This window comes from Ahaetulla prasina, chromosome 5 (assembly GCF_028640845.1).
Source record: "Ahaetulla prasina isolate Xishuangbanna chromosome 5, ASM2864084v1, whole genome shotgun sequence".
NCBI lineage: Eukaryota > Metazoa > Chordata > Lepidosauria > Squamata > Colubridae > Ahaetulla > Ahaetulla prasina.
Window position 1 is genome coordinate 70879316 of NC_080543.1, and position 14893 is coordinate 70894208.

At 45.5% G+C, this 14893-nt stretch overlaps 1 protein-coding gene across 2 annotated transcripts in view; it reads right to left on the minus strand.

Annotated features, from left to right (window-relative positions):
• Positions 1-682, minus strand: part of GK (glycerol kinase) — a 132939-nt gene extending 132257 nt beyond the window's left edge. The window contains exon 1 of one of the 2 annotated variants that reach the window (XM_058185927.1): positions 402-682. In XM_058185927.1, coding sequence (XP_058041910.1) covers positions 402-485 — 84 coding nt within the window. In that variant the 5' untranslated portion in view covers positions 486-682. The remainder of the gene's footprint in view (positions 1-401) is intronic. The other variant, XM_058185928.1, reaches the window with a different exon arrangement.
• Positions 683-14893: the final 14211 nt, after the last annotated feature.

Here is a 14893-nt window from a genome sequence, read left to right on the forward strand (position 1 = left end):
ACGGCAGCAAAAATAATATCACTATTTATTTTGGCAGTGCTTAACTTGCTAAATGAACCAAATGTAGTGAAGGCTTGTATCACATCCAAAAGATATCCTCTACTCCAGAATCCTTTCATTTTATCTCGCAGTGGGCCAAAATAACTTCACACTATCGCTATTCAACTGTCCATTCATCTATCCTTCCTCTTGCTTCTATAGATGAATCTGAACACCTGTTAAGGGATGTCCGGCCGCCTATCTCGCCCAGTCTACCGGGTAAGTGGCTCCCCTTGCAGTCACATGCCCGCCGCCTCTCCCAGCTGGCGTCCTCCACATTCCCAAGGGCAATCGCCTTTCCTTTGTGACTCTCTCGCCTTGCTCTCGAAAGGAGACCGCTCCTCCTGTTTATTTGCGCTTACCAAGAACCTTGTGGAGCTGGTCCCTTGGTCGATGGCTCCCACTAGGGGACCTATCGCTTCCCCCTGGGCCACAACAGCGGCCATAGGGAGGCTCGGTCGGTGCGCCCCTGGCCCGTTTCCTAGGCGACCCTGCCGGAGCAAGAAGCAGCAGCGAATCCAGAGGCTCTCACGCCGGCGCCCTCCAAGCCAAACGCGCGTGGCTTCTCAAAGGAGAGACTGAAGGCGGAGAAGAGGGCGCTGGCCAACATGCTGCCGCTCGACCGCCAATCAGCAGGAGAACTGGAGCAGAAGGGGGCGGGGTTTTCCACCAAGCGCAGGAAATAGGCTAAAGGTTCTGGAGTGGGCAATTGCCTCTGAGACGACTGATCACATGCCTCTGACGTATCTAATGGGCTTTAGATTTCAGGTTAATTCGACTTTTGGTGGCTGTCGCTGTCTCGGATTGCAAAACGTTGGGGAGAGAATCGTTGCCTCCTTGTCAGGAATTTAGAACGATTTCCGCGTTCCTCTGTCTATTATGAAATAATGCGTCATTCCAGTCCGTCAAGAGGCAACGCGATCTCCCTTTCTCTCATGCTGAAAGTTTCAAATCTTTGCACGTTTACCTGGCAGTAACCGTTGCCATTAAAAATCTTTACGACTTTTTCTGGTGAGCAGGAGGGGAGCTCTACTTTAATTCCTGAAATGTCATCAAAAGTTGGGTAAAAGGTTTGAGTTTATCCCATATCTATATTCTTGGATATAAGCATTTCTACAGCATGCGATCAAGAATCGTTAAAGGGATCAGAATTTGGTGTTTAAAAACGAAACATTTGACAGCATGCAGCGTTACTGAGGATAGTATTCTTAAACAGAACGCAATTCCGTAACACCTGTCCCCATTCAGCCACCTCTAAACCCTGAAGAAGATTTTGGCAAAGCTTTAGTATAAACCATTTCCCAACTAAAAGACATATTTTAGCAATGAAAGATGAGTTTAATTGGCTTTATTCCTAAAAAGGTGAGTTTAGGAGCTGTAAATTCAGGATGTGATCTTATAATTGCCCTAAAAATTACACACATTTATAGGTTTGTACTGTTTTATATATTAAGAAAACAGACTGGTAGAATTGTTAAGGAATAATTTGAGTCACTATGTGAAAAAGCATAGGCTATTCAACCAACTGATGTGATTAATGCTAAAAAAGGAACAAGGTAACTAAACATGCAGATACTTCAAAACTATTACAATATTCTATTGCACCAGTAGAAGCTAAATCAATTTCATTGTATACATGATGTATAATGACAATAAAGGCTGTTGTTGTTGTTGTTGTTATATGTTGAGACTACCAGGTACCCTAGGGTTAATTTTGACTGATGTATACTGAAAATCACAAAACCATAGCTTTGTACCTTTGTTTAAACAAATGAGGACACATGCTTATTTAACCCAAACAATAAGGCTTTTTATTTCATTTTGAGATCAAGTGCAGTCAAAACTAGGCATGTTCAAACAAAATGCTGTTCAAAATTGCTTGTTTCTTGCTCCTATTTAGAAATGTTTCAGTGCCTAAGAAGAAGGCATTTGATAAATCAAGAGCAATATGATGGCACTATAGGTAACTATTTCTGTTATGTATCTTTAAATATTTAGGCGGGAAACAAGCACGTTGCTGATTGGTTGAAGCCGCCGGTTAAACAGTATATAAAGGGTTGATTTTCCCCAGCCAGGTTGCTGGGTTCACCATATATTAAAGAGCTGTTGTCACTACCCTGGTCTCCAGCCTCGTTACTTCCCGAACCTAACACTGGCGACGAAGGTGGGATCTCGAGGCTAAAGAGCACCAGAACCGAGCTGAAGCACGAAAGAACCAAACCCAGCAAACACAGGGCAGAAAAGCGGAGATGGCCAGTTACACTCCGCCCGCACCGTTTGACCCGGCTAAAGAGAAATGGGGAACGTATATGACCCGTTTCGAAAGCTTTCTAGAAGCCAACGAACTGCAAGGAGTTCCAGACAACCGCAAAAGGGCATACTTCTTGAGCCACTGCGGTCCCGAGGTCATCGACATCGCGGAAGCCCTGGCAGAGCCAACGCCGATACAATCGGTATCGTGGCAAACTCTGCAAACCCTTCTAAAAAACCATTTCGCACCAACGCCGTCCAAATACGTGCGGCGTTTTGAATTTGGAGAGCGCCGACAGTTAGAGGGCGAATCCATCGGCGACTACATGGCCGCCCTACAGAAAGCCTCCAAAGACTGTGGCTACCGAGACCTGGACGAGGTGCTGCTGGAGCAACTCATCAGGGGGGTCCGAGACATGCGTTTGCGGAGGCGGCTGCTATCGAAAAGCAATCTGACGCTGGCAAACGCCCTGGACGAAGCCCGAGCGCATGAAATGTCCACCCAAGCGGCGGAGACACTACAAAAGCCTCTCACACCAAAGGCGAGCACAAAGTCAACCCCGGTGCACCAAGAAGAGATCCAGACCGAATCCGACGGTGAGGATGAGGAAGGGGTCTGCAGAACCGAGAAACGCGGCAAAGAGGACCGGGACGAATGCGGAAGTTGCGGAGGTCAACACCAGCGCCAACGCTGCAAGTTTAAGGACGCAACATGTCGGCGGTGCGAGAAGAAAGGGCACCTAGCTCAAGTCTGTCGAGCTCCCCAACCTTCCCGCCGAAAATTCAAATCGGCCAATCAGAGCGCGGGATCGGCAAGGCGACCCGCGATTGGCTCAAACAAAAAAGGCGCGGATTCGAACCAAACGACTGTGGTCATAGGCCGCGCCTCAACCCGAGTGGAGAAGAAGATCTTCACCAAACCCAAAATAGAAGGAGTACGGTGCCGACTCGAAGTGGACACCGGGTCAGCGATCACCATCATGTCATGGGACACTTTGGCGAAGTCACTGCCATCAGTCGCGAAGCGCCACCTGCAAACACAACGGCTACGAGTCCACGACTACCAGGGGAATCGAATCCCTGTTCGAGGGACCACCTCCGTCCGAGTCGAATACGGACCACACAAGAAGACCCTGCCCATCACGATCGTCGAAGGGACCCTGCCTAGTTTGTTGGGACTAGACTGGTTTCGTGCACTGGGCATGGGGGTGACTGGCATCTACAGAAGTGACTGTAACCTGAAAGACATACTCATGAACGAGTTCGAAGATGTCTTCAAGGACTGCCTGGGCAAGTACAAAGGGACCCCTATTTCCTTCAACTTAGACCCCCAGGTAGCTCCCATTAGGTTAAAGGCAAGGAGAGTCCCTTTTGCCCTTAAGCCTAAAATTGACAAGGAGCTAGATAAGCTCATAAATCAGGGGATTTTGGTGCCAGTCAATCACGCAAAGTGGGAGACGCCAATTGTCACCCCAGTAAAACCAGATGGGTCAATTAGAATCTGCGCTGACTACAAGGCGACGCTAAACAAAGCCTTACAGAAAAGCGCTTACCCAGTTCCCGTGGTGCAACACTTGCTGCACTCTTTGGGGCAAGGGCAAGTCTTTGCAAAGTTAGACTTGGCTCAAGCCTACCAACAACTGCCCGTAGACGCCAACACAGCCGAAGCCCAAACGATTGTAACTCACAGGGGGGCCTTCAAGTGTACCCGATTACAATTTGGGGTGAGTGTGGCACCGGGGCTGTTCCAAAATTTGATGGAACGACTTCTGCAAGGGCTCCCAGGGGTAGTTCCCTACTTCGATGATGTATTGATATCAGCCGAAAACGTAGAGGAATTGGGGGAGCGTTTGAGAAAAGTTCTGGGCATTTTCCGGTCAGCCGGACTAAAGGTTAAAGTGAACAAATGCCAGATAGGGGTAGAATCCGTCGAATTCTTGGGCTACCGAATAGACAAGAAAGGAATTCACCCCACTGAGAGCAAGGTCAAGGCAATCAGAAAGGCTCCAGCGCCCAAAAACAAAACAGAGCTACAGGCATTCCTAGGGCTAGTGAATTTTTACGCGGTCTTTTTAAAAAACAAAGCGACCGTTGCTGAACCGCTGCATAAGCTTCTAGGGAAAAATAATGCTTGGTCTTGGGGGAAGTCGGAAAGTAGGGCTTTCGAAGCAGTAAAAAACCTGCTCTCGAGCGACAGCCTGCTCATCCAGTACCATAGCTCATTGCCACTAGTGCTGGTTTGCGATGCCTCCCCTTACGGGGTGGGAGCTGTACTCAGCCACAGACTGCCAAACGGCACAGAAGCCCCTATAGCCTTCTACTCCAGAACGATGTCCTCCCCAGAGAGGAACTATAGCCAGTTAGATAAGGAAGCGCTAGCAATTGTGTCAGGGGTGAAAAAATTTCACGAATATGTTTTCGGGCGGGATTTTGAAATTGTGACTGACCACAGACCGCTGTTAGGAATACTGGCTGGCGACCGCCCAACGCCTGTGGCACTTTCGCCACGATTGACTCGATGGACTATTTTCTTAGCCGCTTATTCTTACAAGCTGCAACATCGACCAGGAAAAGAAGTGGGGCATGCGGACGCGTTAAGCAGATGCCCACTACCAGGGGCGATCGAAGATCCCACTCCGGGGACGCCCATCCTACTGATTGACTCTTTGGACTCTGGCCCAGTCACATCTAAGGAAGTGGCTCGGGCATCATACCGGGACATTGTGTTAAGGACTGTACTCGGTTGGGTACAAAGAGGGTGGCCCGCTGCGCCGGGCGAACGGTTTAAGGAATTTGTCAAAAAACGTGATGAGCTCTCGGCTCAAGGGGGGTGCCTGTTATGGGGTGATCGTGTGGTAATCCCGGATAAATTAAGGGGAAAGGTATTGGACCTCCTCCACGAGGGTCACCCAGGGATCGTAAGGATGAAGGGGTTAGCAAGAAGCTATGTGTGGTGGCCACTCATGGACTCAGAGATTGCTGAGAGGGTAGGGAAATGCCAGGCTTGCCAAGAGTCCAGACCTCTACCCCCAACGGCCCCAGTCAGGGAATGGGAAAAACCCCAAGGGCCCTGGTCAAGAATCCACATTGATTTTGCTGGCCCTTTCCACGGCCAAACCTTCCTCGTGGTTGTCGATGCATTCTCTAAATGGTTGGAGATCATACTCATGAAATCCACCACGGCCGAGGCAGTAATCGCAGCCCTGCGCCACCTATTCGCAACCCACGGGTTGCCTGACACTCTGGTGTCCGACAACGGCCCGCAATTCACGGCAGCCCAGTTTGAGGAATACTTGGCAGAGGAGGGCATCCGACATGCCCTCTCTGCGCCTTTCCACCCTGCGTCGAATGGCCTTGCAGAGCGTTCCGTCCGGAGCGCTAAGGAGGCATTGTCCAGGCTCAAGCCAGGTGACTGGCAAACAAAGATAGATTTCTTTCTGGCCGTTCAGCACAGAACCCCAAGCACTGCTACCGGCAGAAGCCCAGCTGAATTATTAATGGGACGGAAACTCCGGTGCCCACTTGACCGTTTGAATCCCCATTACACACCAGAGGGTTACAAGGGGGAACTAGAAAAAACGAGAGGAATGGGCATAGGCGACCGAGTGTGGGCCCGCAACTATGGGGACGGCCCAAGTTGGCTCGCAGGGCAAATCATAAAGGCAACCGGTCCAAAGTCATATTTAGTCGAGTTACAAGACAACCGAGTATGGAGGCGCCACATAGACCAGATAAGGAAACGAATAGCTGAGACAGACAATGACCCCTCCTTATTTGACTCCACAGCTGACCATAACCCGGGGGAGGCGCAAGACTTAGCTGAGGTCCCGGAGGTCCAGCGACGCCATCAGGTTCCCGATGGAAACAGCAGGGAAAACTCAAAAAGTAATCCAAGGCCGGAGGGCCAAGAAAAAGAGACTGCCAGTAATCCAGGGCCCGATGGCCTAGAGAAAGAGCTGGGAGGAGAAAAAAGCCCCTCCGACCAGCTCAAAACACCACCCAGGACTGAACCGCGCAGGTCCGAAAGAATTAGGAGACGCCCAGGTTATTTGCGTGACTACGTCGAAAAATAACATGTAAATAATATGTAAATAGAGGTAAAGTGTTTTCTGGGAGGGGAGGAGTGTTATGTATCTTTAAATATTTAGGCGGGAAACAAGCACGTTGCTGATTGGTTGAAGCCGCCGGTTAAACAGTATATAAAGGGTTGATTTTCCCCAGCCAGGTTGCTGGGTTCACCATATATTAAAGAGCTGTTGTCACTACCCTGGTCTCCAGCCTCGTTACTTCCCGAACCTAACAATTTCCCTAAACTTGAATGACTTCTCAGGGTGCCGTCCGCCAAGCAATGTCGGCTGGCGGCACCCAGGAAAAGATCATTCTCTGTGGGGGCTCCCACACTCTGGAACGAGCTTCCCCCGGGTTTACGCCAAATACCTGACCTTCGGACCTTCCGTCGCGAACTGAAGACACATCTTTTCATTCGCGCGGGGCTGGCTTAAATTTTATCGATTTTAAATTTTTTATTAATAATTTTAAATGGGGTTTTAGTTTATTATATATTTTAAACTTTTTAGGCTAATTATAAAATAAGTTTTTTAATTTGCATTTTAAATTGTACATCGTATTGCCTGTTTTATTTTTTGCCTGTACACCGCCCTGAATAAATTAGTCCCACATTTTACTGTTTTAGCAATAGCATTTATTGCCCTCACAGAACATAGAATTTTAGCATTTGTTTAAATTCCATCACTATGATTACATCTTTAAATCCCACGATAGCCAAATTACTATATGGCATTTTGCCAGTATTCAAAGCTTTCTATTTTATGTTTCGAAGAAAATAGTGCAATTGTATTTAGATTTAGTATTTAGTATTTATTGGATTTTTATACCGCCCTTCTCCCGAAGGACTCAGGGCGGTTCACAGCCACAATAAAAACAATGACAATATACAGATAAAAACAAAGATTAAAAAACTTATTATATGTTTGGCAAACATTTAAAACATTATACCGTTAAAACCCCCATAAAATTTGTATCAGATATAAATATTAAAATTAAAACTCTTTAAAATTTTAAAATTTAAAATTTCTAAGCACGTCCCGCGCAAATAAACAAATACGTCTTCAGCTCGTGGCGAAAGGTCCGAAGGTCAGGCAGTTGACGCAGTCCAGGGGGAAGTTTGTTCCAGAGGGTGGGAGCCCCCACAGAGAAGGACCTTCCCCTGGGGGCCGCCAGCCGACATTGCTTGGCGGACGGCACCCTGAGAAGTCCCTCTCTGTGTGAGCGTATGGGTTGGTGGGAGGCGTTCGGTAGCAGTAGGCGGTCCTGTAAGTACCCTGGCCCTAAGCCATGGAGCGCTTTAAAGGTAGTAACCAAAACCTTAAAGTGCACCCGAGAGACCACAGGCAGCCAGTGCAGCCTGCGCAGGAGTGGTGTTACATGGGAGCCACGTGCGGCTCCCTCTATCACCCGCGCAGCTGCATTCTGAACTAACTGGAGCCTCTGGGTGCTCTTCAAGGGGAGCCCCATGTAGAGAGCATTGCAATAATCCAAGCGAAAGGTAACAAGAACGTGAGTGGCCGTGCATAGGGCATCCCAGTCAAGGAAGGGGCGCAACTGGCGGATCAGGCGGACCTGATAAAAAGCTCTCCTGGAGACGGCCTTCAAGTGATCTTCAAACGACAACCGTCCATCCAGGAGAACGCCCAAGTTGCGCACCCTTTCCATTGGGGCCAATGATTTGCCCCCAACAGTCAGCTGCAGCTGCAGCTGACTTTACCGGGGTCCCGGCATCCACAGCCACTCCATCTTGGAGGGATTGAGCTTGAGCCTGTTTCTCCCCATCCAGACTCGTACGATTTCCAGGCACCAGGACAGTACTTTGATAGCTTTGTTGGGGTTGCCTGGGGTGGAAAAGTACAGCTGCGTATCGTCAGCGTACAGTTGGTACCTCACCCCAAAGCCACTGATGATCTCACCCAGCGGCTTCATATAGATGTTGAACAGGAGAGGCGAGAGAATCGACCCCTGCGGCATCCCACAAGTGAGGCGCCCCGCAGTCGATCTCTGCCCCGCTGTCAACACCGTCTGTGACCGGTCAGAGAGATAGGAGGAGAACCACCGGTAAACGGTGCCTCCCACTCCCAAACTCCCCAACCGGTGCAGCAGGATACCGTGATCAACTGTATCAAAAGCCGCTGAGAGGTCTAATAGGACCAGGGCAGAGGAACAACCCCTGTCCCTGGCCCTCCAGAGATCATCCACCAACGTGACCAAAGCCGTCTCCGTACTATATCCGGGCCGGAAGCTGGACTGGAACGGGTCTAGACAGATAGCTTCATCCAGGTATTGGGGTAGCTGACATGCCACCACACTCTCTACAACCTTCGCCACAAAGCGAAAGTTGGAGACCGGATGATAATTTCCCAAAACAGCTGGGTCCAGGGAAGGCTTCTTGAGGAGGGGTCTCACCACCGCCTCTTTCAAGGCGGCAGGGAAAACCCCTTCTAACAAGGAAGCATTAATAATCTCCCGGAGCCAGCCTCGTGTCACCTCCTGTGTGGCCAGCACCAGCCAGGAGGGGTACGGGTCCAGTAAACATGTGGTAGCATGCAACCTCCCCAACAACCTGTCCACGTCCTCGACAGCCACAGGGTCAAACTCATCCCAAACAATCTCAACAAGACGAGTCTCCGCCTCTCACCTGGATCATCCCAATTTTGATCCAGACCATCCCAGAGCTGAACGATTTTATCGTATAGATAACCACTAAACTCCTCGGCACGTCCCTGTAAGGGGTCATCCCGCACCTCCTGATGAAGGAGAGAGTGGGTCACCCGAAACAGGGCTGCCAGGCGGTTATCTGCCGACGCAATGAGGGAGGAAACGTAGGAACGCTTCGCTTCCCTCAATGCCACTAGGTAGGTCTTAGTATAAGACCTAACTAGTGTCCGGTCAGCTTCGGAACAGCTGGATCTCCAGGTACTCTCTAGGCGTCTTCTCCGGCGTTTCAGCTCCCTCAGCTCCTCGGAGAACCAAGGGGCTCGTTGAGATCTATGCCGGGTCAGAGGCCGCAAAGGCACGACATGGTCTAGAGCCCCAGCTGCGGCCTGTTCCCAGGCCTCAACTAGTTCTTCAGCCGTTCCGTGGGCCAGATCCTCAGGGTACAGCCCAAGCTCCGTCAGGAACCTCTCCCGGTCCATCAGGCGCCTGGGACGGAACCACCATATTGGTCCCGTCTCCCTGCGGTGGTGGGTAGTGGTCCGAAAGTCCAAGCGGAGAAAATGATCTGACCATGACAAAGGCTCTGTTGCTGAATCTCCTAAATCCAGATCATTTAACCACTGTCCAGAGATATAAATCAGGTCCAGTGTGCTTCCCCCAATGTGAGTAGGGCCATCAACTACTTGTATCAGGTCCAAGGCCGTCATGGAGGCCTTGAACTCCCGAGCCGCCGTCGATGACAAGCCGGTCGATGGCAAGTTGAAATCCCCCATGACCATAAGTCTGGGGGTCTCAACCGCCACCCCGGCAAGCACCTCCAACAGCTGGGGCAGGGCTGTAGTCACGCAGCAAGGAGCCAGGTACGTGATCAACAAGCCCATCTGACCCCTATGACCCCACCTCACAAAGAGGGATTCACAACCAGCTATCTGAGGCACAGTGGACTCCCTCGGCTGTAGATTTTCCCTAATAACAACCGCCACCCCGCCACCCCTACCTTGGGCCCTCGGTTGATGGAATGCTCAGAAACCCGGAGGGCACAGCTCGACAAGGGGAACACTCCCTTCTGTGCCCAACCAGGTCTCCGTAATGCCCAAAAGGTCCGCGGACCCCCCCCCTGAATAAGATCACTAATCAGGGAGGCTTTGTTAACCACGGACCATGCATTGCACAGCATCAACCGAAGGCCCAAGCTCTGAGGATCCTGGCCACCCGGGGAACGGGTGAAGTCTGAGGAGCTTCAATAAATAAAATAAATAAATAAAACTTTATATCAGGGTTTTTCACATAATTCATTACTCACTGTTATGTTATGTTGTTACACATATTTATTACAGAAGTAGAGGATACGTGTTACATGTTCTAATCTAGACTATAAACAATTAAATGGAGTAGCCAGAGCTTTAAAATGCTTTATTTTTCTTGTATCAGTATTTATATGTCGCCAATAAAAATATAAAGTGGAATTGTCCTCTGGACAAACAACATCAATCATTCTTTATGACAGTTTGAGGAATAATTTTCACATGGTCATGACTCATGAGGATTATTTCAATTTGTACATGATATTCTGCATACTCTACATAAGACATGCTGCTTAACATTGCAAAATTATTTAGAGGAAACACAGATACAATCGTTGCCAAAATCCAGTACAGAAAAATTTCAAAACAGGTTATTTCATACATATGCAAATAGTTTGTGCAGAGTGTGTTGTAACAAAGCTGCATTAGAAAGATTTGACTGTATAGATTACTAGCATTTCTGTGTGATCAGTAAGTCTGATATTCTGTTTCTCTTACCTTTCTATCTTTCTCAAGAAAACAAATTAAGCCTACAGTATATGAAAAAGTCAAAATAACACAATGGAAATAAGCTGATTCCCCCAATTTTCTCAAAACATTTTAAATTACATTACTGTTACTGTGTTTTTTACTTCCATTTTTAATCTTGGCAGAAAACAAAACATGTTTGCAAGTGCATGATAGGAACCAATCAGATGTTATCCTGCCAGATGTTATCCTGTTACATGACTTTAAAATCTTAAGCGTGTGTCAATTCATTTTATGTACCTCCAGATTCCTGGAATCGAGCAACAGTCTTGCAAGCAGATTTGGGAATAAAAGCAGATTTTGTTGTATTTGAAGCTATCTAGACAATGTCTACAGAGATTCTCAGTCATCCATGTCATGGTTGTCCCAAAAGTGCTTTTTTCCCAAGAGGCAACTAGACTTTCTAGTTTTTCTTTGAAGATGTTTCGCTTCTCATCCAAGAAGCTTTTTCAACTCTGACTGACTTTCTCACCATCCAGTCAGAGTTGAAGTGTCTGTGCCCTATTCAGCATTAGTAGAGAATGCTGAATGGGGCACAGATATAAGTGAGACTGACAACTTAGACTACACCATCTTTCTATTATTAAAAGATATTCCATAATATGAAACCTGAATTGACCAAATTTGTGAAGGCACACAGATATTTGAAGAAACTATCTGGTGACACTCATGGCATATGGGAAGATTGGGACTTGAAGTATAAAGAGAAGTAATAATAAAGAGCATGAATTAACAAATTTTTATTTTTTATTTTTTATTTATTTAATTTTGTCATAACAATATATGTAGGTATTGTACAAAAGGATTATATAATATAAAAACACATATATGAGTAAATATAAGGAGGTATAAGCATATATATATATATAGGAAGAAGAAAAGAAAAACAATAGGACAGGAACGGTAGGCACATTTGTGCACTTATGCACGCCCCTTATGGTCCTCTTAGGAATGGGGTGAGATCAATAGTAGAGAGTTTTTGGTTAAAGCTTTTAGGATTATGGGAAGAGACCACAGAGTCAGGTAAAGTATTCCAAGCACTGATGATTCTGTTACAGAAGTCATATTTTCTGCAATCTAGATTAAAGCGGTTGACATTCAGTTTAAATCTATTGGTTGCTCTAGTATTATTGCAATTGAAGCTGAAGTAGTCTTTAACAGGAAGGACATTACAATAGATGATTCTGTGAGTTAAACTTAGGTGTTGTCGAAGGCGACGGAATTCCAAGTTTTCTAAGCCTAGGATTTCAAGTCTGGTGGGGTAAGGTATTTTGTTGTTTTCAGAGGAATGGAGAACTCTTCTTGTAAAATATTTCTGGACATGTTCAATTGTATTGATGTCAGAAATGTGGTGAGGGTTCCAAACAGGCGAGCTGTATTCTAGAATTGGTCTAGCAAATGTTTTGTATGCTCTGGTTAGTAGTGTGGTGTTTTTGGAAAAGAAGCTACGCAAGATTAGGTTTACAACTCTTAGAGCTTTTTTTGCTATGTAGTTGCAGTGGGCTTTGGCACTTAGATCATTTGACATGAAAACTCCAAGGTCTTTAACGGGAATGGGGTCATCTGTAAGGTAATGTCCATCTAGTACGTACTTAGTGTTTGGGTTCTTTTTTCCTATATGTAAGACTGAGCATTTGCTGGTTGAGATTTGGAGTTGCCAAGTTTTAGACCAAGCGGTTAGATGATCAAGGTTGTTTTGAATGATAGATGTATTGTCTGTGGTGTTAAATAGTTTGACATTGTCAGCAAAGAGAACACAATTACTTGAGATATGGTCACAAAGATCATTAATGTATAGTATGAAGAGTGTTGGTCCAAGGACGCTGCCTTGAGGGACGCCACTCTTGACAGGAACAGGATTTGATAGAGCATTGCCAATTTTGACCACTTGTTGTCTGTTAGACAGAAAAGCAGATATCCATTTGTGAAGGGGTCCTGAGATGCCATAGGATTTTAGTTTTAGGAGAAGTTTATCGTGTACTACTGAGTCAAAAGCTTTGCAGAAGTCTATGTAGATTGCATCTATTGTTTTGCCTTGATCAAGATTTGTAGTCCATATGTTTTTACAGTGGAGAAGTTGTAAGTTACATGATAATTTTTTCCGGAAACCAATTGTTTATTGGAGAGTAGGTTGTTAGTTTCTAAGTGTGAGGTAATGGATTGGTTGATGATTGATTCCATGACTTTGCAGGTGACGCCGCACAAAGAGATCGGTCTGTAATTTCCAACTAAGCTAGGGTCTCCTTTTTTGAAGATAGGGATGACTGTGGCTAGTGACCAAAGTTTGGGAAGGGAACCGGTAGTGAAGGCTTTATCAAAGATAACGCTTAGGGGTTCTGCTATATTAATGGAAAGTTTTTTTAAGAAGTATGCATATAGTCCATCGAGTCCAATAGATAGTGATGGTTTTAAGTTATGAAGAGCTTTTCCAACGTTATCTTCTGTGAAATCTATATGAGTTAAGTCATCATAATCATTGCTGGTACGTTTGTGGAATGTCGGATGTGTATTATCGGAGTTAACAAAAACTGAGCCAAAGAAAATGTTGAAGAGGTTTGCTTTAACTGTTTCATCATTGCATTCTTTGTTGTTAGAAACTTTTAGTGGTGGGATGGATCTTGATTCTTTAAGTTTATTGTTAACAAAATTATAAAAGACACGATTGGAATTTGTGCGCAGAAGGTTCTCTTCTTGCTTGGTGTGGTAATTTGTGCATTCAGTTTTTATTTGGTTGCATATATTTCTGTAGCGGATTTTGAAATTTGCAACATAGCCTTTTTTGTTTCTTTTCCAGAGGGATGTTTTTTTGATTGAAGCTTTTTTATTGATACGGGTAGTTTGCTTTTCCTGATCATGGTAGTCATTTGTGGTACATACAGTTTAATGACTCTATTGATTTCAAGTAGAAAGACTCTATAGTGGTCATCAGCGGTTATCAGGTTGCAAACAGATTTTGCCAGTCCAGAAATGAAAGATAGTTGTTTATAAGGTCGTTGTTAAGACGATTTAAGTATGGACGTATATTGAGACGAAAATCAATCATGCAGTGGTCACTGTTGGAAAAAGGTTCTTTAATTTGTAGTCCGTAGATTGAATTTGGGTTGTTGCAGAAGATGAGATCAAGGCAGTTGTTGAGTCTTGTATTGTTGGTTACAAGTTGTTCGAGACCTAGGTTTGTAACAGCGTTGTATAGTGTAGTTTGGATTGGGTCAGTTGAACATTCATTAGTTATCCAGTTAATGAGAGGTAGATTTAGGTCACCCAGGAAGATGAGAGGATATGGGCAAGAGGTAGCCCATGTTAGCATTGAGGTTAGCATATTTACATGGGTAATGTCATAGTCAGGGGCTCTGTAGCAATCGAAGAGTAGTGTTAAGGGATAGGTCGCATACAATGGTTTCAGGAAGAGAAAGTTTATGTGCTACTTGGATATTTTTTAGATTCAGTGACTTTTTGTAAAAGATAGCCACTCCACCACCTCTTCGGTTTTCACGATCTAATCGATAGACTTGATATTCTTTGTTTGAGATAATGGAGTCAAAAAGGGATGAGTTCAGCCATGTTTCACAAACAAAAATGATATCGAATGTGCCACTGTTTAACAAGAGGATAAATTTAGATAATTTGTTAACAATGCTTCTTGCATTTATCAATTTGCAATTGAGATCTGTAGTGATAGAATAGAATAGAATAGAATAGAATAGAATAGAATAGAATAGAATAGAATAGAATAGAATAGAATAGAATAGAATAGAATTTTTATTGGCCAAGTGTGATTGGACACACAAGGAATTTGTCTTGGTGCATATGCTCTCAGTGTACATAAAAGAAAAGATACGTTCATCAAGGTACAACATTTACAACACAATTGATGGTCAATATATCAATATAAATCATGAGGATTGCCAGCAACAAGTTATAGTCATACAGTCATAAATGGAAAGAGATTGGTGATGGGAACTATGAGAGGATTAATAGTAGTGCAGATTCAGTAAATAGTTTGACAGTGTTGATGGAATTATTTGTTTAGCAGAGTGATGGCC